The 19,505-nt window shown below is 44.5% G+C and overlaps 1 protein-coding gene across 2 annotated transcripts in view; it reads right to left on the bottom strand.

Moving 5' to 3' along the window:
- stxbp4 (syntaxin binding protein 4) overlaps positions 1-18,597 on the bottom strand; it is a 45,455-nt gene extending 26,858 nt beyond the window's left edge. The window contains exons 1-5 of one of the 2 annotated variants that reach the window (XM_084936877.1): positions 18,364-18,597; positions 4,856-4,929; positions 4,585-4,680; positions 4,410-4,479; positions 2,646-2,720 (exon numbers count right to left, since the gene is read on the bottom strand). In XM_084936877.1, coding sequence (XP_084793003.1) covers positions 2,646-2,720; positions 4,410-4,479; positions 4,585-4,680; positions 4,856-4,929; positions 18,364-18,419 — 371 coding nt within the window. In that variant the 5' untranslated portion in view covers positions 18,420-18,597. Of the gene's footprint in view, positions 1-2,645; positions 2,721-4,409; positions 4,480-4,584; positions 4,681-4,855; positions 4,930-5,215; positions 5,514-18,363 lie in introns of those variants that run through there. The other variant, XM_084936878.1, reaches the window with a different exon arrangement.
- Positions 18,598-19,505: the final 908 nt, after the last annotated feature.

Genomic DNA, 19,505 nt, shown 5'->3' with positions numbered 1-19,505 from the left:
AGCCTCCATCAATGAGCTTAAACTCCACGCTTGTTTTTCTGGTTTTCTCCATCCACCCCCCTTCCCTCCCCCCGCCTGATTGCATCACGGCGTCCTCAGCAGGAACCGTGTGGCTGCAGATAATCATCATCATTAGTTTTAGGTGTGAAACAAACGTCGGCAACATTGGAGCTGTGAGGCGAGTACACACACACACAGGTTTCGTAACAATAGGGATGAGAATGTGCCAGAGGTGGGACGACCTTTCGTCTGCAGTCACAACAAGACGTCACTTCCTGTCAGCTGCTGTAAGCTGCTGATCTCTTTGTTGTTCTTTAAATCAGCTTCTGTTCCTCTGCGGACTCTGACCCGCCCCCGTGGCCTCTGTGCTCATTTAAAATGAACGTGTGGTGACCCGAGACTGAGGTCAGCGTTATGTGAAAGCAGCTCGCAGAGTTATTAGCAGTGCGTATTTATCATTTATAGATGTTGCTGTTAATCTGTGAAATACTAAACACAAATCATTTATAGTTTTATTTTAACACCGATCTGTCCCCATAGATTAGCTGCATTCAGCCAATCGTACACAGCAGAGGTGTCCAACTGGCTGCGAGGAGGCGGAGCCTGCAGCATTGTCGACCTCTGAGCTCGACCTCAACACTGATGATTTTAAAGCGACTGCGCAGGACGTCCAGAGTGACTGCAAACTCAGACAGATCAGCAAATGTCTGCAAATACCTGCAACCAATCTGAGTCAGTCTGCAACAGGAGACGCAGCTCACCTGTGTTCTGGTTGTAAGGTGCAGCTCCTGTTAAAGTGTTCCAGTTAAATCCTGCAGCACCACGTCACTATTTCTGTTTGACCTTTGAATTGTTGTTTCAAACCTGCGTGCTTCTGGCTGGACTCAGAATGTAAGGAGGTACAGTGGCTTGCAAAAGTATTGGGCCCCCTTGAACTTTTCCATTGTCACATTACAGCCACAAACATGAATCAATTTTATTGGAATTCCACGTGAAAGACCAACACAAAGTGGTGCACACGTGAGAAGTGGAACGAAAATCATACATGATTCCAAACATTTTTTACAAATAAATAACTGCAAAGTGGGGTACATAACATTTCTCTGTTAGCCAAAATTAGCATCCCTTTACTATGACTGTAAACTGCGGATACAACTTTATAACTAAACTAGCTAGTTAGCTAATTCTCCAGCTCTAATTAAGTTGCATTGTTAAAAAAAAGCCATCAGTACATTAAAGAACCACCTTACCATCACCTACTGGATTTACAAGGCTCCTTTTCAGAGTCCTGCTATTAGCATTTTCCCTTTTGGTTCATTTTAATTAGTGCTGTCAGCGTTAATCTCGTTAAAATGACATTAACGCCATAACTGTATTAACGCAGCAAACCTCCATTAATGAGCTGCCGCGGATCGCCCTGTGCGTGGGGCTGGACGGCGTCAACGTGCTAACGTGCTAACGTGGGCAAACTCATTGATACTGTGCACGTCAGATTAACGCTGACAGCACTAATTTTAATATAAATTGCTCATGCAGCTAACACTAGCAGGCTTGGCTGGAAAAATGTGTAATAAACTGAACTACTTCTCCACAAAGCAACAGCACCTGTCACTCAAATAGGCCACGCCCCTAATGATGCAAACTTTAAACCTATAAACAGTCGAGCTATTAAAACAGGTTATAACCATGTTTATTTCTTCTGTTTAACATGGGAGTCTATGAGGTCTGACTTGCTGCTGGAGCCTCTGCTGGACGTCAGAGGAACTGCAGTGTTAGTGACATTTTTCATGTTTGACCCTTGAAGTGAATCCAGTTCATGAAAACAAATAAAACCTATATCGTGCTTTCACAGACTGACGGTACAGTTTCATGACGCAACTGTCTCCCCACAGAGACAGCAGGATGTCACCGAGGCGGTCTGATCCCCGGTCATGTCTCTGTGCTGAGCAGCTGCAGCTCTTTCCCAGAGCAGAGACCCTGTGGACAGACAGCCCCGTGTCCCTATTGTGTCAAGCTGTGTTTGAGCTGACGTGAAAAAGCACAGGGGCCAGCAGAGTGCCAGGTCAGTTTACCTCACACATCACCTCACAGCTCGCTCCAAGGACAAATCAAACCACTGACGAGCCTCGTTTCCAGGAGCACGGAAAGCTGAAATCCCATCCTCGGAGCTGCAGAACGTCAGCGTCGTCTCAGTGGGAATAAAAGCAGATTCCATCTTTATGAAGAGCCTCTTTAGAAAAAGCTTAAAACCCGACTTTTCCTCCACTCACACTGAACGAGGGAGCGTAAGAAGCTTAAATGCTCCATTCAGTCATTAAAATGTGACTGGAGAAGTGTCTGCACACCTGAACTTGTGACCCTGAACACTTTAAGGCTCACTTGTCTGTCCACCCACTGCAGGAACATAACCCTGACTGTCAGCATCAACCCCCTGGCCTGGCAGTCACCCATGCAGCTCAGCTCAGATGTTCTGTTCTAAGATGACTTTCAATCAGCTGCTCTACTGATCACAGATCATCACCATCAGACAAACCGAGTTCGTCCTCAGATAACCTCAGAAAACTTTGAAACATGCTCAGCTCAGCCAAACAGAGAAAAAGCAGTAAAATCAGAGGGATAATTTCAGAATAAAAGCACCTCCTTACCTGGATTCCTCATCTCTGGCAATCAGCAGGGACATGTGATTGGAGAGCGAGGCCGTCCTTAAGATCTCCACCGCCCTATCAGGGAGCAGAATCGAGCAGTAAACATTACCAGCGTGTGATGGAAGATAAAGAGTCCATGTGTGAAACTCAAGGACATCTCCGCCTGGTGGAAACGTCCTCTGTGGACCCGTTGGACAAATAGACTGCAGTACCACCGACAGCCACTAGATGCTGACAGCAACTGACTCGAGCCCAAAAGTCTTTGCGCCTACTTAAAAGTTCAAAAGAACTTTAGTATCTGTTGTGTGGCCGATGATTGATAGCTGTGATTGTCGTTCCATCTACGACTTTCGAGCCTCTGTTTAAAGAATGAAACAGATTTTTAAGTTTAACTGGAACTGTGATACTTGATTATCATCAGTGTTTATGACGTTGGTGTCTCCAGCTAATAAAAACCATACTTCAGCAGGTAGTACCATCCAGTGTCAGTTTTGACCCGTAACTTTCATCATCGACATTTTTTCTGATGAAAACAAGATGATAACAAAATAAAATCTAATCACAAGGACACAAACTGTGATGAATCAACACTCTGTCAACGAATAAATATGAGATGAAAATATTCTGGAGAGACAAGATCCAATCAAAACTGATTCAGCTGAGCAGAAAGGCGGGATGAGTTTGGAAGTTATCCAATGAGAAGTAATCTCCTGGTGCGACGAGGTTAGACCTGCATTTAGACTTCAGCCTGAATCAACTTTAGATTTAGTCAGCTATAATCAAAGTTTGGTCTCAGAATGAACACTCGGGCTGCAGTTTAAATTATCTGCAGTGTTTACATGTGAAGGTGAGGCTATTGTCTGTCATAGACAAAAATCAGGAACAGGAAACTGCTGCGTTTAGCGGTTGTGCTAAACATGACATAAAAAACATGAAATAGAAAACTTCCTGTTTTCCTTATTTCCTGCACATTAACTGCAGTTTCTCCCTTAAAAAAACAGCAGGGAGTGTTTCTATAGGTCACCTGTTTAAATTGCACTAAGGCTTGTAGTTGCATCATTAGGGGTGTGGCCTCTTTGAGTGAAGGGTGGATGGTGAAACAGGCGGCTGTAGCTGCTAGCTGTCTGCTAGCTTCACCTGAACTGGACCTCTGGACCGTGTTTGTGCTGTCGGAGCCTTTTTAATGACATCATGTGACCAATAATGTGGCTGCTGTGAGGTCACTGTATTAACAGCTTTGGTGCAGTACATGTTTATTTTGATGTTAGCAAGATTAGCAAGTATCTGTGTCTATGCTCCCATACACTAACTCAGGTTCAAAAGGGAGTTTTTCCTTCCCACTGGCTCCACGTGCTTGCTAATAGGAGGTCATGTGATTGTTGGTGTTGCTTTCTCTGTATTATTGTCTTAATAAGTCTTATTTTATAGTCTTAATTTCTTAATTTATAAACTAAAGAGCATTGAGGCGACTGTTGTTGTGATTTGTTGCTATATGAATAAAACTGAACTGAATTAGATAAAGTAGCTGATAACACTCCACCCTCTTGTCCAAATATGGTCATTTTTACTCAGAAATGCCAACATGTTGATGACCTTAAAGCAGATGTTGAGGCTGCAAAATTTCACATGCAGCATTCACATAAAGTGTGATGGACACCAACACTCTGCAGTCCATGCAGCTTCACAATTCAAACAGTGCAAATAAACAAGTGATGTGAGACCGCCATGCTGCATTTTCTAAAATACCTCAACAGTGAGACTCACCTCTCATTGGTCACCCCTATCAGGCTGATGTTATTGACATCCAAAATCAGGTCACCTGACTTAAGCCGACCTGGAACAGAGAGTGACAGACAGACGGACGGAGAGAAGGCAAAGTGAGGGACGATAACAGTGTCTGTAGTAACCGATCCACAAAAAATACCAGAAGAATAGCTACCATCCAGAGCGGCCAGCCCACCAGCGATCACTCGCTTTATGTAGATACCAAACTCCTCTCCTGTCAGCTCTCTGTAGCCCCCAATTATTTTAACACCTGTGAACACACACAGATGAGCTCCAGTTAAAAAAGAGCCTGGCTTTCAGGCTGTGCTGGCTCTTCATCTAGTTGTGACAGGCGATCGCAGCATTTTCAGATGCTGAGCTGCGGCTGAAGGAGGAGCGGTTAATAAGGATTCAGAGGTCAGTAAGGTCGAGGGAAAGATGCTCACCGAGTCCCTTCTTGCAGTCGCAGAACTCCAGCCTCTGTACGGCTCGGCTGATGCCGTGTGGGCCCATGATCGTCCTGGCAACAAGCAAAAACACAACAGATTTAAACACATATCAACATCCTCCCTCAGCCAAAGCCCCTCTCGCTCTGTTTCCTCAGAGCGCCGCTGCACAAAATAATCAAATCATCACAGGATTTTGGCATTGTCTCCCTCTCTCCCTCCCACCTCCACCCGGCTACGTCCAACCAATAAAATCTGTCGCCTCCTAAATGATGAGGCGGTTGAACCATGTGGCGACCTGGATGTTTGGAGGCTCAGGCGAACACAAACAGTGATTAGAAATAATCAAAGGAACATTACGGAGCAGTTGTTTTGTGCTTCTGCTGAGAGATTTGTGGGTGAGAAGGTTTCAGATTAAAGCTGAAGAGACTCCGACGTGGTGAACATGATCCTGCTGTCTGCTGGTCGTTCTCAAGTCTCAGCTCAGAGTCAGCACAGAGTCAGTTTGAGCGGCAGTTTGAGTCACATGCTGGTGTCTGAGCATTTCAAAGGTTCGTGTAGAGGCAGCAAAGCCTGTCACGGACAGACTGACATGAATACTCGAGGCTGGGCCCAGAGGCTTTTTTAAATCTTTGGGCTCTAAGCTCAGTTTGATGCCTCCCTCAAACGCCGACTAAAGACATCGAAACAGATGCTGTGTCAGTTTTATGGGAGTAGCAACAAGAGAGAGCTGATCCTTTAATTTGGGTTCACTTACACTCAAAATAATCATGCTGACCACTTCCAAAAATAGCGAATGAAAGGTCACATGGTGCATCTGCTGTTTTTCTCTCTCTCTCTCTTTAGTGACACACATCTCTGGAGATGACACGTTTTTTCATACAGCGGTCATGCAAAGGATCCAGTTAGTTATTTGTGTATTATATTGCCCCCTTGAGGACTGACAATAATCACTGCCACCTAAAAGTCTTCAGAGGTCTACTGGATTAAAACCAAGCACCAAATAAATTCTGCAACTTTACCTGGAAGGTCTTTTTTTTTTAGGTTAGGAAAGGTTAAGGATACTGTGCTTCTCTGTTTCATTTAAACTTAATTTACCAACCAGCTGCAAAGAGAAAGCTTTTCATACACATGTTGATTTAACAGTCATGTTTGCAGTTTAGATGGTTAGGTGGATGGTTGGTTGGATAGTTGGATGATTAAGTGGATGGTTGGATGGTTAGTTGCATGGTTGGATGGTTAGGTGGATGGTTGGATGGTTAGGTGGATGGTTGGATGGATGGTTGGGTGGTTAGGTGGATGGTTGGTTGGATAGTTACATGGTTGGATGGATGGATGGTTAGTTGGATGGCTGGTTGGCTAGATGGATGGTTGGATGGTTAGGTGGATGGTTAGGTGGTTAGTTGGATGGTTGGTTGGATAGTTGCATGGTTGGATGGATGGTTGGATGGATAGTTGGATGGTTGGATGGTTGGATGGTTAGTTGCATGGTTGGATGGATGATTGGGTGGTTAGGTGGATGGTTGGTTGGATAGTTGGATGATTAGGTGGATGGTTGGATGGTTAGTTGCATGGTTGGATGGTTAGGTGGATGGTTGGATGGATGGTTGGGTGGTTAGGTGGATGGTTGGCTGGATAGTTGCATGGTTGGATGCTAAGGTGGATGATTGGATGGTTGGTTGGATAGTTGGAGCTGCAAAGAGAAAGCTTTTCATAAATATGTTGATTTAACAGTCATGTTTGCAGTTTAGATGGTTAGGTGGATGTTTGGATGGTTGGTTAGTTGGATGGAAGGTTGGATGGTTAGTTGGATGGCTGGTTGGCTAGATGGATGGTTGGATGGTTAGGTGGATGGTTAGGTGGTTAATTGGATGGTTGGTTGGATAGTTGGATGGTTGGATGGTTGGTTGGATAGTTGGGTGGTTAGGTGGATGGTTGGTTGGATAGTTGGATGATTAGGTGGATGCTTGGTTGGATAGTTGCATGGTTGGATGGTAAGGTGGATGATTGGATGGTTGGTTGGATAGTTGGATGGTTGGATGGATGAATGGATGGATGAATGGTTGGAAATAAAACAAACAGCAAAGATCCAAAGCAGCATTTGCTTTTGGAAGCTGTTGCTGTGAACCTACAAGCTGCAGGTAAAGAAGCTCCCAGAGCAAGAGTAACAGGCCAAACGGAAACTGCGCAACCAGAATGAGGTTCCTACATCTTGGAACTAAAGAACACATGGGTAATATCATCGATGGAAACAGGCCACAGAAGCAAGACCCAACCAAGTGAAGCCCACTCTCCAGGAAGTAGACATACCATTATCCTAGTCTACTGTAAAGAAAAGACTTCCAGAAAGAAGAGTGTCCCACAGTTTGACAGATGAAAGTAAAACCATCCAGCAGAATAAATAGAATAAAGCAAAACAACTTTAAGGTTTTGAGTGGCTCATGATCAGAGTTACAGAAAATCATTCCAATGACACTGAGTCACTGCTGTTTAGTTCATTCAGACTACGTTGGAACATAGCTGCCCTGACACAGCGCGGGGAATAATGATTTCATCTCCTGCTGAATCTGTTTGTTTCTCTAATTTTTATGGAAGTTGTATTTTAAGAGCGATACAACCAAAAATCCAGAAAAAAAAAACACATAACATAGAAGTTATAAATTGCTTTTAATGCATTTGATCTCCAAGCAAAACATGACTTAGTACTTGGTGGAGGAACAGCTGCTTCTGCACAGCAGTGTGATGTTTCTTGTAGGGGATGGCGGGGAGGGGGTACTGTGGGTACTGCAACACTTTAGTCCATTTTGGTGCAATGTGCTACCAATGATGTTCTTGGCCTTCAGATCAGATCAGATGTAGTTTTGGTCAGATCCACCACTCATAAGATGAGATCTTGCATGGAGCTCCAGACTATGATGCTCATTTGATGCTGACGTCCTAAGACAGCTCTTTGGTCTTCTCTGAGGTGTGAAGAGGTTAGAATGGATGAAACTGATTCTGTGGACAGGTGTGTGTTATACACACCAATAGCGATTTGGGATCAGGAGGATCTGTAAGTGACTGATTGACTGAAGTCTGTGTGCCACATGGGTTAAAAGCCAGTCTGTAGGAACGTGAAGTCTTACTGGTTTATTTCACACACTGATATGTAAATCATTGTATAATTTTTATCTAATGCCTTTCCTCCATCAAAAACTAGCATAAAAATCTGTCTGTGAAGGTTCTCAGTCATCCAGGTCATCGTAGTCTTTCCAAGCTCCTTAGACTACCATAAAAATCGGAGACTGTTCATTTTTCTGTAAGTAAGCAACTCAGCCGGGATTAAATAGTTATTTACTCCACTCTGTGTGCTGAGAAGCATTTGAGGATATCTACCAGGTAGTGAGACGTCGCGGGAGGGCAGTTTTAAAGCTGTGATATTATCTCAGTTCTTCAGAAGCTTTGAGCAGCGCAGCTTTCAGGGCGACCCTACATATACTGTGTTATGTAAGGGATAATGTACAGTGAAGTCAAGGTCACACTGTGAAGAGGATTAGTTTGAAATCATAATCCATCTTAAGGAACCAAATATATTGTAAGGAGACCCGATGCACGCACATCATACAGCCGGACAGTTTTCCAAGCAGCAAACGTCAGTCGAGCAACCAGCTACTAAAAATCACTTCTACATACGTTAACCTACTATTTCGAGATGATTCATCAACAAAGTAGATCAATAATTAGCAAAATAAAGTCACCCAGAAACCAAATGGACTCAGTCAGTGCTGATAAATGAGAGTCTACGTTTGTTGAGTTACTCGGCTTGAACAGAAACTGACCAACACACTGGGACCACAGACTCTTTCCCACCATCCCAGATGAGTCTGTTTTTTTGTTTATTGTATTGTAACTGTTAGATGTTACCTGAGGGCCATATTGGAGTCTCCACCTTTCTCAAAGGTCATCTTTTTCTTTTATTCCAGACTTCTGAAAAATTAGCACAAAACCACAAAAAACATGGAAGCCTCTTCATGACAGCTAAAAGAAACATAGGTTCTCAGCAGCTGTTTCATAAACTGAAACAAACTTGGTGTGTAGACCCGGCACTCGATGAAGCGTGAGTTGAGCACGTTTTTCCAATCGGTGCTTAAATCAGGTGACCCAGCAGGCTTCGTTAAAAAATTAAGCCAGCGTGAACGTGCCCAAGCCTGCAGCTCCTTTAAAGGCCACTCAGTGAACATTGTTGGAAATCAAAGAAAAGGGCAGACTTCCATCAAATATGAATTCTGCAAACATTAATCTCCTGCTAAAACCAGGCAAAGACCCTGTATATCCCTCAAGCTATCGTCCAATATCCCTTATAAATGTAGACCTTAAAATAATCTGCAAAGCTCTCTCAAAGAGACTAGAAAAAATAAGAGCCATCTTAATTCATCCTGACCAAACTGGTTTCATAAAAGGTAGGCACTCATCAACAAATACACGTAGATTACTTAATTTGATAGACTACTCATACAGTAGAAACATCGAAACTAATATATTCTCTTTAGACACAGAAAAAGCATTTGACAGAGTTAACTGGAAATTTCTATTTGCAACTTTACACAAATTTGGTTTTGGATCCTCTTTCATTAACTGGTTAAAAATATTATATAATTCTCCAGCAGCTTGTGTCAAAACAAATGACCAAACATCCTCCAGCTTCTGTCTCCTGAGGGGCACCAGGCAGGGATGCCCACTCTCCCCTTCACTGTTTGCAATTTTTATTGAACCACTAGCAGCAGCAATTGGACAGAATTAAGTAATTAAGGGCATAAAATGCAAGAACGTGGAACATAAAATCAGCCTTTATGCGGATGACGTGTTACTCTTTCTCCAAAATTCACAAACCAATATCTCTGGGGTGATTGAATTGATAAACTCTTTTGCAAGAATATCAGATTACTCAATTAATTGGTCAAAATCGACAGTCCTTCCGATTAATTGCTCCTTCTATAATTCTTCTTCTACTCCACTGCAATCAGGAAATATAAAATATTTAGGTATTAATGTTTCTCCCAAGCTTGCAGATCTAACTAAATTAAACCATATCCCACTTTTAAAGAAGGTAGAAGGTGATCTGGCTAGATGGAAATGTTTACCCATATCACTCATGGGAAGGGTTGCCGCTATAAAAATGATGGTCTTACCAAAAATAAATTATTTATTCTCAATGATCCCAACTAAACCGCCACAAGATTGGTTCAGATCTCTAGATTCATGTATGTCCAAATTCCTTTGGAAAAATAAACCCCCACGTATAAGCTTAAAAACACTACAAAAGACCAAGGATAAAGGAGGATTAGAACTACCTAACTTTCCTGTTGGCCACTTCTTAGCCAACAGGCTTCAGTTGATCTCAGGATGGCTAAAACATACCCTCTTAGATGAACCTTGGCTAGATGTAGAACAAGCACTTTGCAATAATCTAGAGATTTCAGACCTACCATTTATCAGCTCAAACATCCAACAGCATGAATGCTTCAAAAGCGTCAGCATCAGCTCTTCTCTGACAGCATGGTGGGAGTTTCTAAAATTGACGGAGTCTTCATTAATCCCATGCAAACGTACACCTATCTGGAACAACCCTGACATATTACAAAACAATAATATGATAAACTTTTCAGATTGGAGTGGTAAAGGAATCAAATATTTAGAACATATATTAGAAGGAACAGAATTTATTTCATTTGACAGACTAGTTACACAATATGGGATCAACAAGAAAAGATTTTTAGAATATTAACAAATTAAATCCATAGTAAAAAAGAAATTTAAACCGGGTCACGTTGAACTACAAACACCACCAAGTGTGGTTCAATTTCTTACTCTTAAAACCCCAAAATTACTCTCCAAAATTTACAGAATGCTTTCTAAAACAGATGAATCAATATCACTTCCTATTGCAAAATGGGAAGCGGATTTATCAGTTAACTTAGACCAAAACTTCTGGTCTCAGATTTGCTTAAAAACCTTTCATTTAATTAGAAATCCCAGTCTTCAATTAATTCAATACAAAATACTACATAGAGTGCACTATACAGGTCATTGGATGTTCAAGATGGGTTATACATCTACCAACAACTGCTCACACTGCCAAACCAATTCACCGGACAATTACATCCACGCTCTTTGATTCTGTCCACCAGTTCAGAAGTTTTGGCGCGAGACATGTGAGGACTTATCAAAGTGTCTGAAATGTAACATTCCAACTTCCCCTTTAGTGTGTTTGTTGGGCAGCTTAGATAATGTCACTACAGATAAGAATATAGCCCATATGGTTTTCACTGCCCTATGCACAGCCAAGAAAACAGTCCTCATGAACTGGAAAAATAAAAATAATCTTAATTCTAACCAATATAGAAATTATCTATTCGATTACATTAGTCTTGATACAGCCTCTGCCACCACATCAGATCAATTGCTCTGGGCTCCGTTGATCAGCTCCATCACCTAGTGGGGGTGGGGGGGCATAGTTTGGTCCCACCTTCGCTGTTGTGATTGGTGTGGGGGTAGGGACAGGGTTGGGGCATCGGGGGGCTCCCCAGGAGAATCTTCCTTGGAGGGCTCAACCCGGGGTAGCGGTCATGGCCTATTAAGGGCTCTGTTGGCTCTTAGGTGACGGTTTCCTCGTGGCTGCGTGTACTGACCTGGTAGCCTGGCTGCCCCTGGGTGGGTCCAGGACGGGCATGGGGTTCTGGGGGTGCTCCGTCTCTGGGCTGGGGCCCTGGCTGGGCCTTGGGGGCTTGGGTCCCGGTTGGTGTGTTGCTGGGGTTGTGGGCGGGTGGGTGTATGGGGGCCCGGCCCTGGCGCAGGGTTACGCGGGGTGGGTGCAGTTTTCTCTGTGGTGGGGTCGGGTGGGCTGTCCTGGGCTCTGTGGGGCCGGGCGGCACTGCTACACTAGGCCCCGGTCCAGATGGGCCTGGGCCCCCCTTTCCCTGGTGGATGCAGAGTATGGGGGTGCCTACTGGGGTCAGCGGGGGAGCTGGCCCCAGGGAGGGGTCACTTGCCCCTCCCTTCCTTCCCTCCCCATCTCCAGCTGCCTCCCTCTTCCCGCTCCACCTCTCAATTTTAAATACACGTAGACACTGAGGGCTATCAGGAGGGGCTATGTGCTTACCTGCTGCTCTCTGGCAGGTAGCTCCATGCCCTCCTGGGTTTTAAATGCACCTTAGAACACACATGCATCAACACTACATATGAGCGGGTGGAGGGAGGTTTGGAGTCTTCTCACACCCCCGTTCTCTGCGGCCTGCTGGAGCGGGGGGGAGGAGTTGGCCGTCCGACTGGGGTCTGGAATGTGGGGCCTCCCTGCTGCTGCGGAGTCGGGGCGGTCTGCTTCTCCCCACCGCAGGGAAAAGGGTAACACCACCTGGGTCTGGGTGCAGTTTCCCCCTCCAGGGGCAAGGGTACCTAGAACCGGGGCTTAGAGTACGCTTGGGGAGTGTGATTGTGTGTACAGTGTCTCTCTATATCTGTCTCCACGTTGGGTGAGTGTTGAGTAATTGCATATGAGAGCATGAGGGTGGGAATGGATGTTTGTATCTGTGTGTGCCTGTATGTCTGTGTCTATATGTCAGGTTGGGTATCAGATGCCACCTCTCTGGGGACATCTCAGGCCCTCCAAGGTATGGAGGCCTATCTCCCCCCACCACTTCCCCTGCCAGTGGCAGACGCCCTCAGACATCGGTGCGTTGGTGGTTCTTTGTGTCCGGGGATGGGCGTCCGGGTACACACCGGCTCACTCCTTGGTGGCTGCTTATCGGGGCCTGGAGCCTGGGGCTCGCTCGGGCAACTTCGGGGGTGGGGTGCCCTCGGCCTCTCGGCCTGGGGCTCGGTCACTCTGGCGCAGCTGGTTGCCGGCGGAGCTCACGGGCACGTCACTGCAACCCCCCCTGGCTTCTGCTCCGTGGCTGCTGAGTGACCCCTCATCTGGGACTCTCCTCAGCTCTTTCTGGGATAGTGGCGCGGCTGCCCCTCTGTTGGTCTTCCTTGGTCTCTTGTGTTCTGGGGGCCTCTGGATGTCTGGAGTCTTGATCTCCTCCATACCTGCTTCATGCCCTGGAGGACGGGGCTGTGGCCCCCCCACACCCTCTAACAGATCATTACATGAAGGAACCTTTTAAAAACAAGCGCGTCCATGCTCACAGGTGTACACACGGGTGCTCACACACACAAACTACACCCTTTTTGGCTCCTACCTTAAAGCACACTGTGTTCTGTCGATCTTACGTGCTGCACAATAATGTTTAATATTTAGTATTTACTGTTATATTCCCATATATCATTGTGATGTTGTTTATTATGTTGCTCTTTTTTTCTTTCTTCTGTTTGTTTTCTCTTTTTTCTTTCTCAACAGGTGATCCAGGTGATTGATAGATGGATTTTTTGTCTGCTTATTTTGTTGTTTTTTTGGTTTTTTGCCCTTTATCCCTGTCCCTCTTCCCCGCTGTTTTTCTTTCCCTCTTTCTTTTCCCCAGTCGGTCCCGTATTTAACAAGTAAAAATAAAATAAAATAAACAATAAAAGGTGAATCAAATAGAGCATTACGGCAAGGCTGGGATGGTCCATTTGGTAAAGTAAATCCGTTGGGCATCTTTCTTTGCCTTTAGACAATAATTCTGATGGCAAAAGAGCCAAACGGGACAGGCAAAAAAAAAAAAAGGCCACTCAGTCATGTTAAAATGTCCAATCATATGGCTGCTTTACGGCTAACAGCTCCAGTTTTGGTGCACAGTGAAATTCTGTGTCCTAAAGATGGTGTGGAGTCTCGTTTTATTCCATTTATAGATTTCCATTATAGTTAATTTATAGTTGGATTTTTCTTTTGGCCAATGAGAATCTCTCCTGTCGAACACATCAGTGCACGCATGAACTCAGATCTAAATGCTCAGACTCACTTGGGTATTTGATGCATTCACTGTAAGCCTGGATCAGTACAGCAAGACGCTGCCAGATCTGATCACTCTGCATAACCTTTGGCTTCCGCCTGCCCCTGGCTCAGCGATGAAGAGTCATTATCGTGAGTTTGTCTACTACACGTAAAACAAACGTACCTTTCCACATCAGTAACCTGACAGCAGCAGCTCCCCCAGGCCCACAAACAGACGACAGCAGCTGACAATGTGCAGCGAAGCCAACTGCTGGGACACAAGGGAGCAATTAAACTGATCACTTAATACCTGATAATCTGCACGACCTGTCGCAAATGATTAACATCCCACAGAGGCCGGGCGCCAGCGAGGACACGCTAACACCGCTGCAGATCCTCCAGACCACCATCGCCTACACCTACGCACCTCATCTGTAGCTTTACCTGCAGAAGAAACAAACCTTCCACTTAAACCTGCAGTATAGTTTACTGGCTGCATCAATGAAACTGAAAGAGATGTCCCTGAGGTTTTGTGCTGTTATGTAGTTATTAAACAGATCCATGTGTCACAGTTTTAACTGACTTTTTTCTATTTTTAGTAACTGGTCATTAATGAAATAATGGAACTTTCACCAGTTTAATGTTGCTGGTTTAAAGCGATCGATTCCATGTACAATAAAATTATATCTAAAGAGAAGCCTGGTCACATATTCTCCACCTGAAAACGTCTTTTACCCTCACTTCTAAAGTGAGGCACATATTTCAGATGTTCCAACATCTGACAAAGTTTTAACATTAACTGAGCCCACCTCAGGGTCTTTGTCCACAGGCACAGATGACTGAGTGTTTTACCTGATGGTAGGTTAAAGTCTTCTAGCTCTTCCTTCACAGTCATCATCAGCTCTTTGTCCACTTGTTAAGGCCTACAGAGGAGTAGACTACACCCCTGGAACCTCCGGTCACTTGGGAAAAACGTGTGTTCCCGCAGTGGTTGTGGATGGTTTCAGGAGGCTTGCTGGGTGAGATCGGTTGCAAAGAGGTTGCTGCACCAAAAACCTCTTTGCAACTGCTTTGATATACAGGCAGACGGCTGCGATCAGCTGAAGTTTTTAATGAAAGATGCAGACCTTTCTGCAAAATATTAACATTTACACTCTGAGCAAAAGTGTAGCTTTAAAACATGCAGTGCAAACCAGCAAAGGTGGAACTTTTACTTTGAAGGTGAAAGGTCTCCAGTCAGCTGAGTTTCACTCAGTCAGTCATAGTGTCACTAGCACTTGGTGAATCATTCTTCCATGTGAACAACAGGTGATGCTGATTCTGCTAGAGACCAAAGCAGCACCATGCACCTCTCTGCAGCAACCAGCTGGAGAGTTACACCAACTTGTATCTGAGATGTCACATTAGCAAAATGCTTCTTTTAATCCAAAAACCAATGAGGACTGAGAACTGAAAGGTAAAAACAGTCGAATTCTTATTTGTCTTATTCTTGATTAGCTGCATCCTTGCACTGTTTGATTTCATCACACATACTAATTCCACTTAGTGAAGCCTCCTCTAAAGTTTGGGGAAATAAACTCAGCTGGACAATAAGGTTTAAGTTCAGACGTAACTTCTGCTGTAAAGTTGGACATTTAAAGCTGAACATCCTTTATGTGGACATTAAAAGAACTGCAGTTTCTGTCTCATTCCACTCACTTCATTTTTCAGCCGTTGAAGTTGCTGCTTGAGCGTCACCCCACCTGCCCCAAGAGCTTTGAAAGCCAGGATTTAATTTCATTCAAATGTTCCAGCAAAGAGAGGATCACATGAAAATGAAGGAAGAGAAGGAAGTGAGTTCAGGTTTGAATGTTTGCTTTCAGTGTTGTGTTAAATATCTGTGCAGCCAAATGAACAGATAACTTCTTTTCTTTAGTCTAAACTGATGAAAATGCACGCTGATCCGTGAGCTATGCAAATGTGCAGAGAGCTGCAGCGCGTGAGGATTACTGTTTGGTGTTTGCATATTTAATCTGCTCCTGTCTGTTTGCTGTCTTTCTCTGTATGTTTAAGTGTCAAATAAAAGCATGAGAGGGGGAACACAAAGAAGAGACTCCCTGCGGTGAAGCGCAGCAGATGTTTTCCCCAGCATGAGTGATGGGGATGCATCCATACGCTGACAGATTATTACCAGACACAGGAAGCTGTGCAGGAAACCCGAACTGCTGGCTCACGTTTCACTTTCATGTCTCATTCATAGCCAGTACATGAAAAGAAGTAAGGGATGCTTATCATGGAGTGTGTTTGTTTGATTGCCAGTAGTCATGCTGTTTAATACAGTTGAGCTGAATACTTCATAACACTCGTAAAACTGCAGTTCCTGTTTTGATTTCTCCAACATTCAACACTTCAATATGTTTCCAGCACCTTGTTGAATCTGTGCCATGGAGAGTTAATGCAGTTCTGTAGCCCTAACACTGGTCCTAACATGGCGTGTATAATAATGGTGAGTCTACATTAGAGCTGCTTAACCTCCTAAGACCTGAACTCTTCCATGGCAGCATTTTTAATTTCTCTTTGATATTTGGGCATATTGGGACCTGATGAATGTAAAAACAAAGAATCACCAATTTTTTTTTAACCGATTTTTGTTTCTAAGAAAAATGAGAGCCACATATGAGGATATTTGTTTTAAATTTTGATAAAACAGAGGCAGTGTAATGTCCTCGTAGGTCCTTGTAGAGCAAAATTTAGTATTTTGGTCTAGACAACCCAAAATGTGATGTCCACATATGTGGACGCCAGGTCCTAGGAGGTTAAAGATGCTCAGATGACTGAAGCAGAAGGTTTTCACAGAACTGCAGCAGAGGTTCTTTACATCTGTAAAGCTGTGTCTGAACAAAGCAGACTTCTGCAGTGAACAAGACCAGAGTGGAGTTGTTTGTCCTTAATGCACAGCAGCATGCTTGGATGAAACCAAACCTCAGACTACCATGAGCACGGTGGTGGAGGGATGATGATCTGAGTGCACCGTAAACTTCTCTGTATACCAAAGTAATCTAGAGCCAGTGTGAGGCATGAATGAATCCTGCAAACCTCAATGAAATGAAGCAACGCCGCAAAGAAGAGTGGAGCAAAACTCCTCCACAACCCCCTGATAGACTGATGAGATGACACAGAAACTACCACTGCAACGTGTTGCTGTTGAGTACATTCCTGCAATAAACCATCAGTCAATCTGATGGTGATATCCAGGTGATATCCACGCATGTGTTTACGCCTAACCTGGCTAGTCTGTCCATCAGCAGCAGGTCCCTTTGCAGCCGTGGATTTTTATCTCTTTCTAAACCCAGAACGTGGTTGTTGTTTATTTCAGTTCCAGCTAAAATAACGGAGGTTCATAACATTCATCCAGAGGAGGAAAAACCAAAGCGTTCTGTAGATGAAACCATGGAACGACTGTCACTGGATGTCTTTTCATCAGGGTCACTCAGGGTTTGGCGGTTTGATCCCTCAATGCTCCCGTCTGCATGCCAAAGTGCCCTTGGGCCAGACACTGAACCCTGATGGACTCATCGCACTGTGACTATGAATGTGTGCCTGCATGTTTTAGACAAAACATCGATTCAAATGTGCGTGAGAGAAGTAGTAAGGATCAATTAGAGTAGAAAAACATTACATAAGGACTGATCCTGAGGCACGTGAGTGTGCTGATCCCTGTACCGCTCTTCACCCCACTGCGGAGGTAAACCGGCAGGAGGTCCGGACTAATTCCTGACCCTATGTCAACTTTTAATGCCTTTAATTTAAATTATCCTTCCACAACTACAGATGATATGATTGTTTTCCTACAATCAAGCAGCTGTTCTGTTGGAGGGCTGATGACGTGTTAAGTTGTAGGTCTGTGACCTGAGAGATGGTGGTCAGAGATGGACTATTTTATAGTAGCAGCCCATAATCTCAGAGTCCGTGCAGCTATTAGTTTGTTCATTTTAGAATAAATTCTCTGGTTTGAGCATCGCGGCTGTGCACGTTTTATTAAACTGTGCAGTTCTAACTTGGCCTATCGAAAGCTTTCATGCATGCAAAGCGATGCAAAGACGAGTAACAACAACAGAGAAAATTCACAGGAATAAAAAAATTAAAATTAAATTACAGGATTAAATCATCTGTACTTGCAGCCAAACTTTGGTTCTCATAAGCTAAGAGTTCATTCTGCTCGTCTTTCACCCGACGACAGCAGCACTGTTTTATCTGAAATGTGTGACCTTCAGGTGCAACATGAGTAAATCAGAGCACTGGAGTAAAAAAAGTATGTGCCACTAAAATCTGGTGGAAGGCAAAACAATAGAATAAGAATAAGAATGGAAATGCGCTCGCTGCTGCACTGTCCTTTAAAGCGTCTCTGACCCAGAACTGCGTACAAGCATGTGGACTTAAACTCCGCGGCATCTGGCGCCAAACAGCCTGTAAACCTGTTTCACCTCTGAAGTCTGCGACCCACATGAGCAGAGAGCGAGGCAGAAAAACAAAAGCACTGAAGCATGTACAGGAGACAAGTTTCTCCATTAAAACAAAGAGAGAGAGAGAGAGAGAGAGAGGATGAGGAGGAGGAGGAGCAGAGGAAGAATTAGCTTACCAGTAGAGTAGAGACAGCCCATCGAATCGCTCAGCGTCCTGGGGGAGGAATGGCATCGCACGATGGCCTCAGACAAACAAATAAAGAGCTCTCACACAAACGCACACACAAAGAAAAAAAAAACAGGAGCGAGACGGGCGGCTGAGAGGAGGAGACGATGAGATGAGAAGAGACGGCGGCGGCGGCGGTTCAAACCGGGACGGTGTGTGTGACCGCACAGAGGAAATCCGCCTAGACAGGGAGAGACACGCTTACCTTTACTCACTAATCCGTGCTGATACCCGTCCCTCACACACACACACACACACACACACACACACACACACACACACACCAAACTTTAAAGTTTCCTTCAGCTGCAGGATGAGAGCATTAAACAGGAGATTAAATGTGTTGAAATGTAGCCTCTGTGGGTGAAGATCACCTGTAAGCAGAGGCAGGAAGTTCAGTTCACATTTGGAGACTGGTTAGGATGGTCTCCTGGTTCATACATCATCACTGGTGTAAAGTTTGAACTCTTTACACCACTGCAGCTGAAATCTAGGCCCAGTACTCGTTAGCTTCCTTCAGCTGTAATATCAGCAGTGCGAGCTGCTTACATCAAACCAAAGTGTCAGACGTGCTTACTGTCTCATCCCCAGCTGATGAACAGCGACTCTGCTGAGCCTGATACTCACATCATGACTTTAAAGCAAAGACTGGACTTCTCCTTTTAAATGTATGTAGTTTGTTGCCCAAGATGGACTTTTTTCATATTTGGGTATAATCCATGACTCAACACATTTATCAGAAAGAAGACAAAGAACGTAGCATTGAAGCCAGGGCTGCCCTTTGTCACCGATTCTGTTCATAATTTTTATGGACAGGATTTCTAGGCGCAGCCAAGTGGCGGAGGGCTTTCACTTGGGTGGCCTCAGAATCTCATCTCTGCTTTGCGCGGATGATGTGGTTCTGTTGGCTTCATCAGGTGAAGGCCTCCAGCTGGCACTGGAACGGTTCGCAGCCGAGTGTGAAGCGGCGGAAATGAGGATCAGCACCTCCAAATCTGAGGCCATGGTCCTCAGCCGGAAAAGGGTGGAGTGCCCACTCCGGGTCGGGGTCTTGTCCCGGGACGAGTGGAGGAGTTCAAGTATCTCAGGATC

This window comes from Perissodus microlepis, chromosome 8 (genome assembly GCF_051167445.1).
Source record: "Perissodus microlepis isolate ML-2025 ecotype Zambia chromosome 8, ASM5116744v1, whole genome shotgun sequence".
Classification (NCBI taxonomy): Eukaryota; Metazoa; Chordata; class Actinopteri; order Cichliformes; family Cichlidae; genus Perissodus; species Perissodus microlepis.
This window is presented reverse-complemented; position numbering and strand designations above follow the sequence as displayed.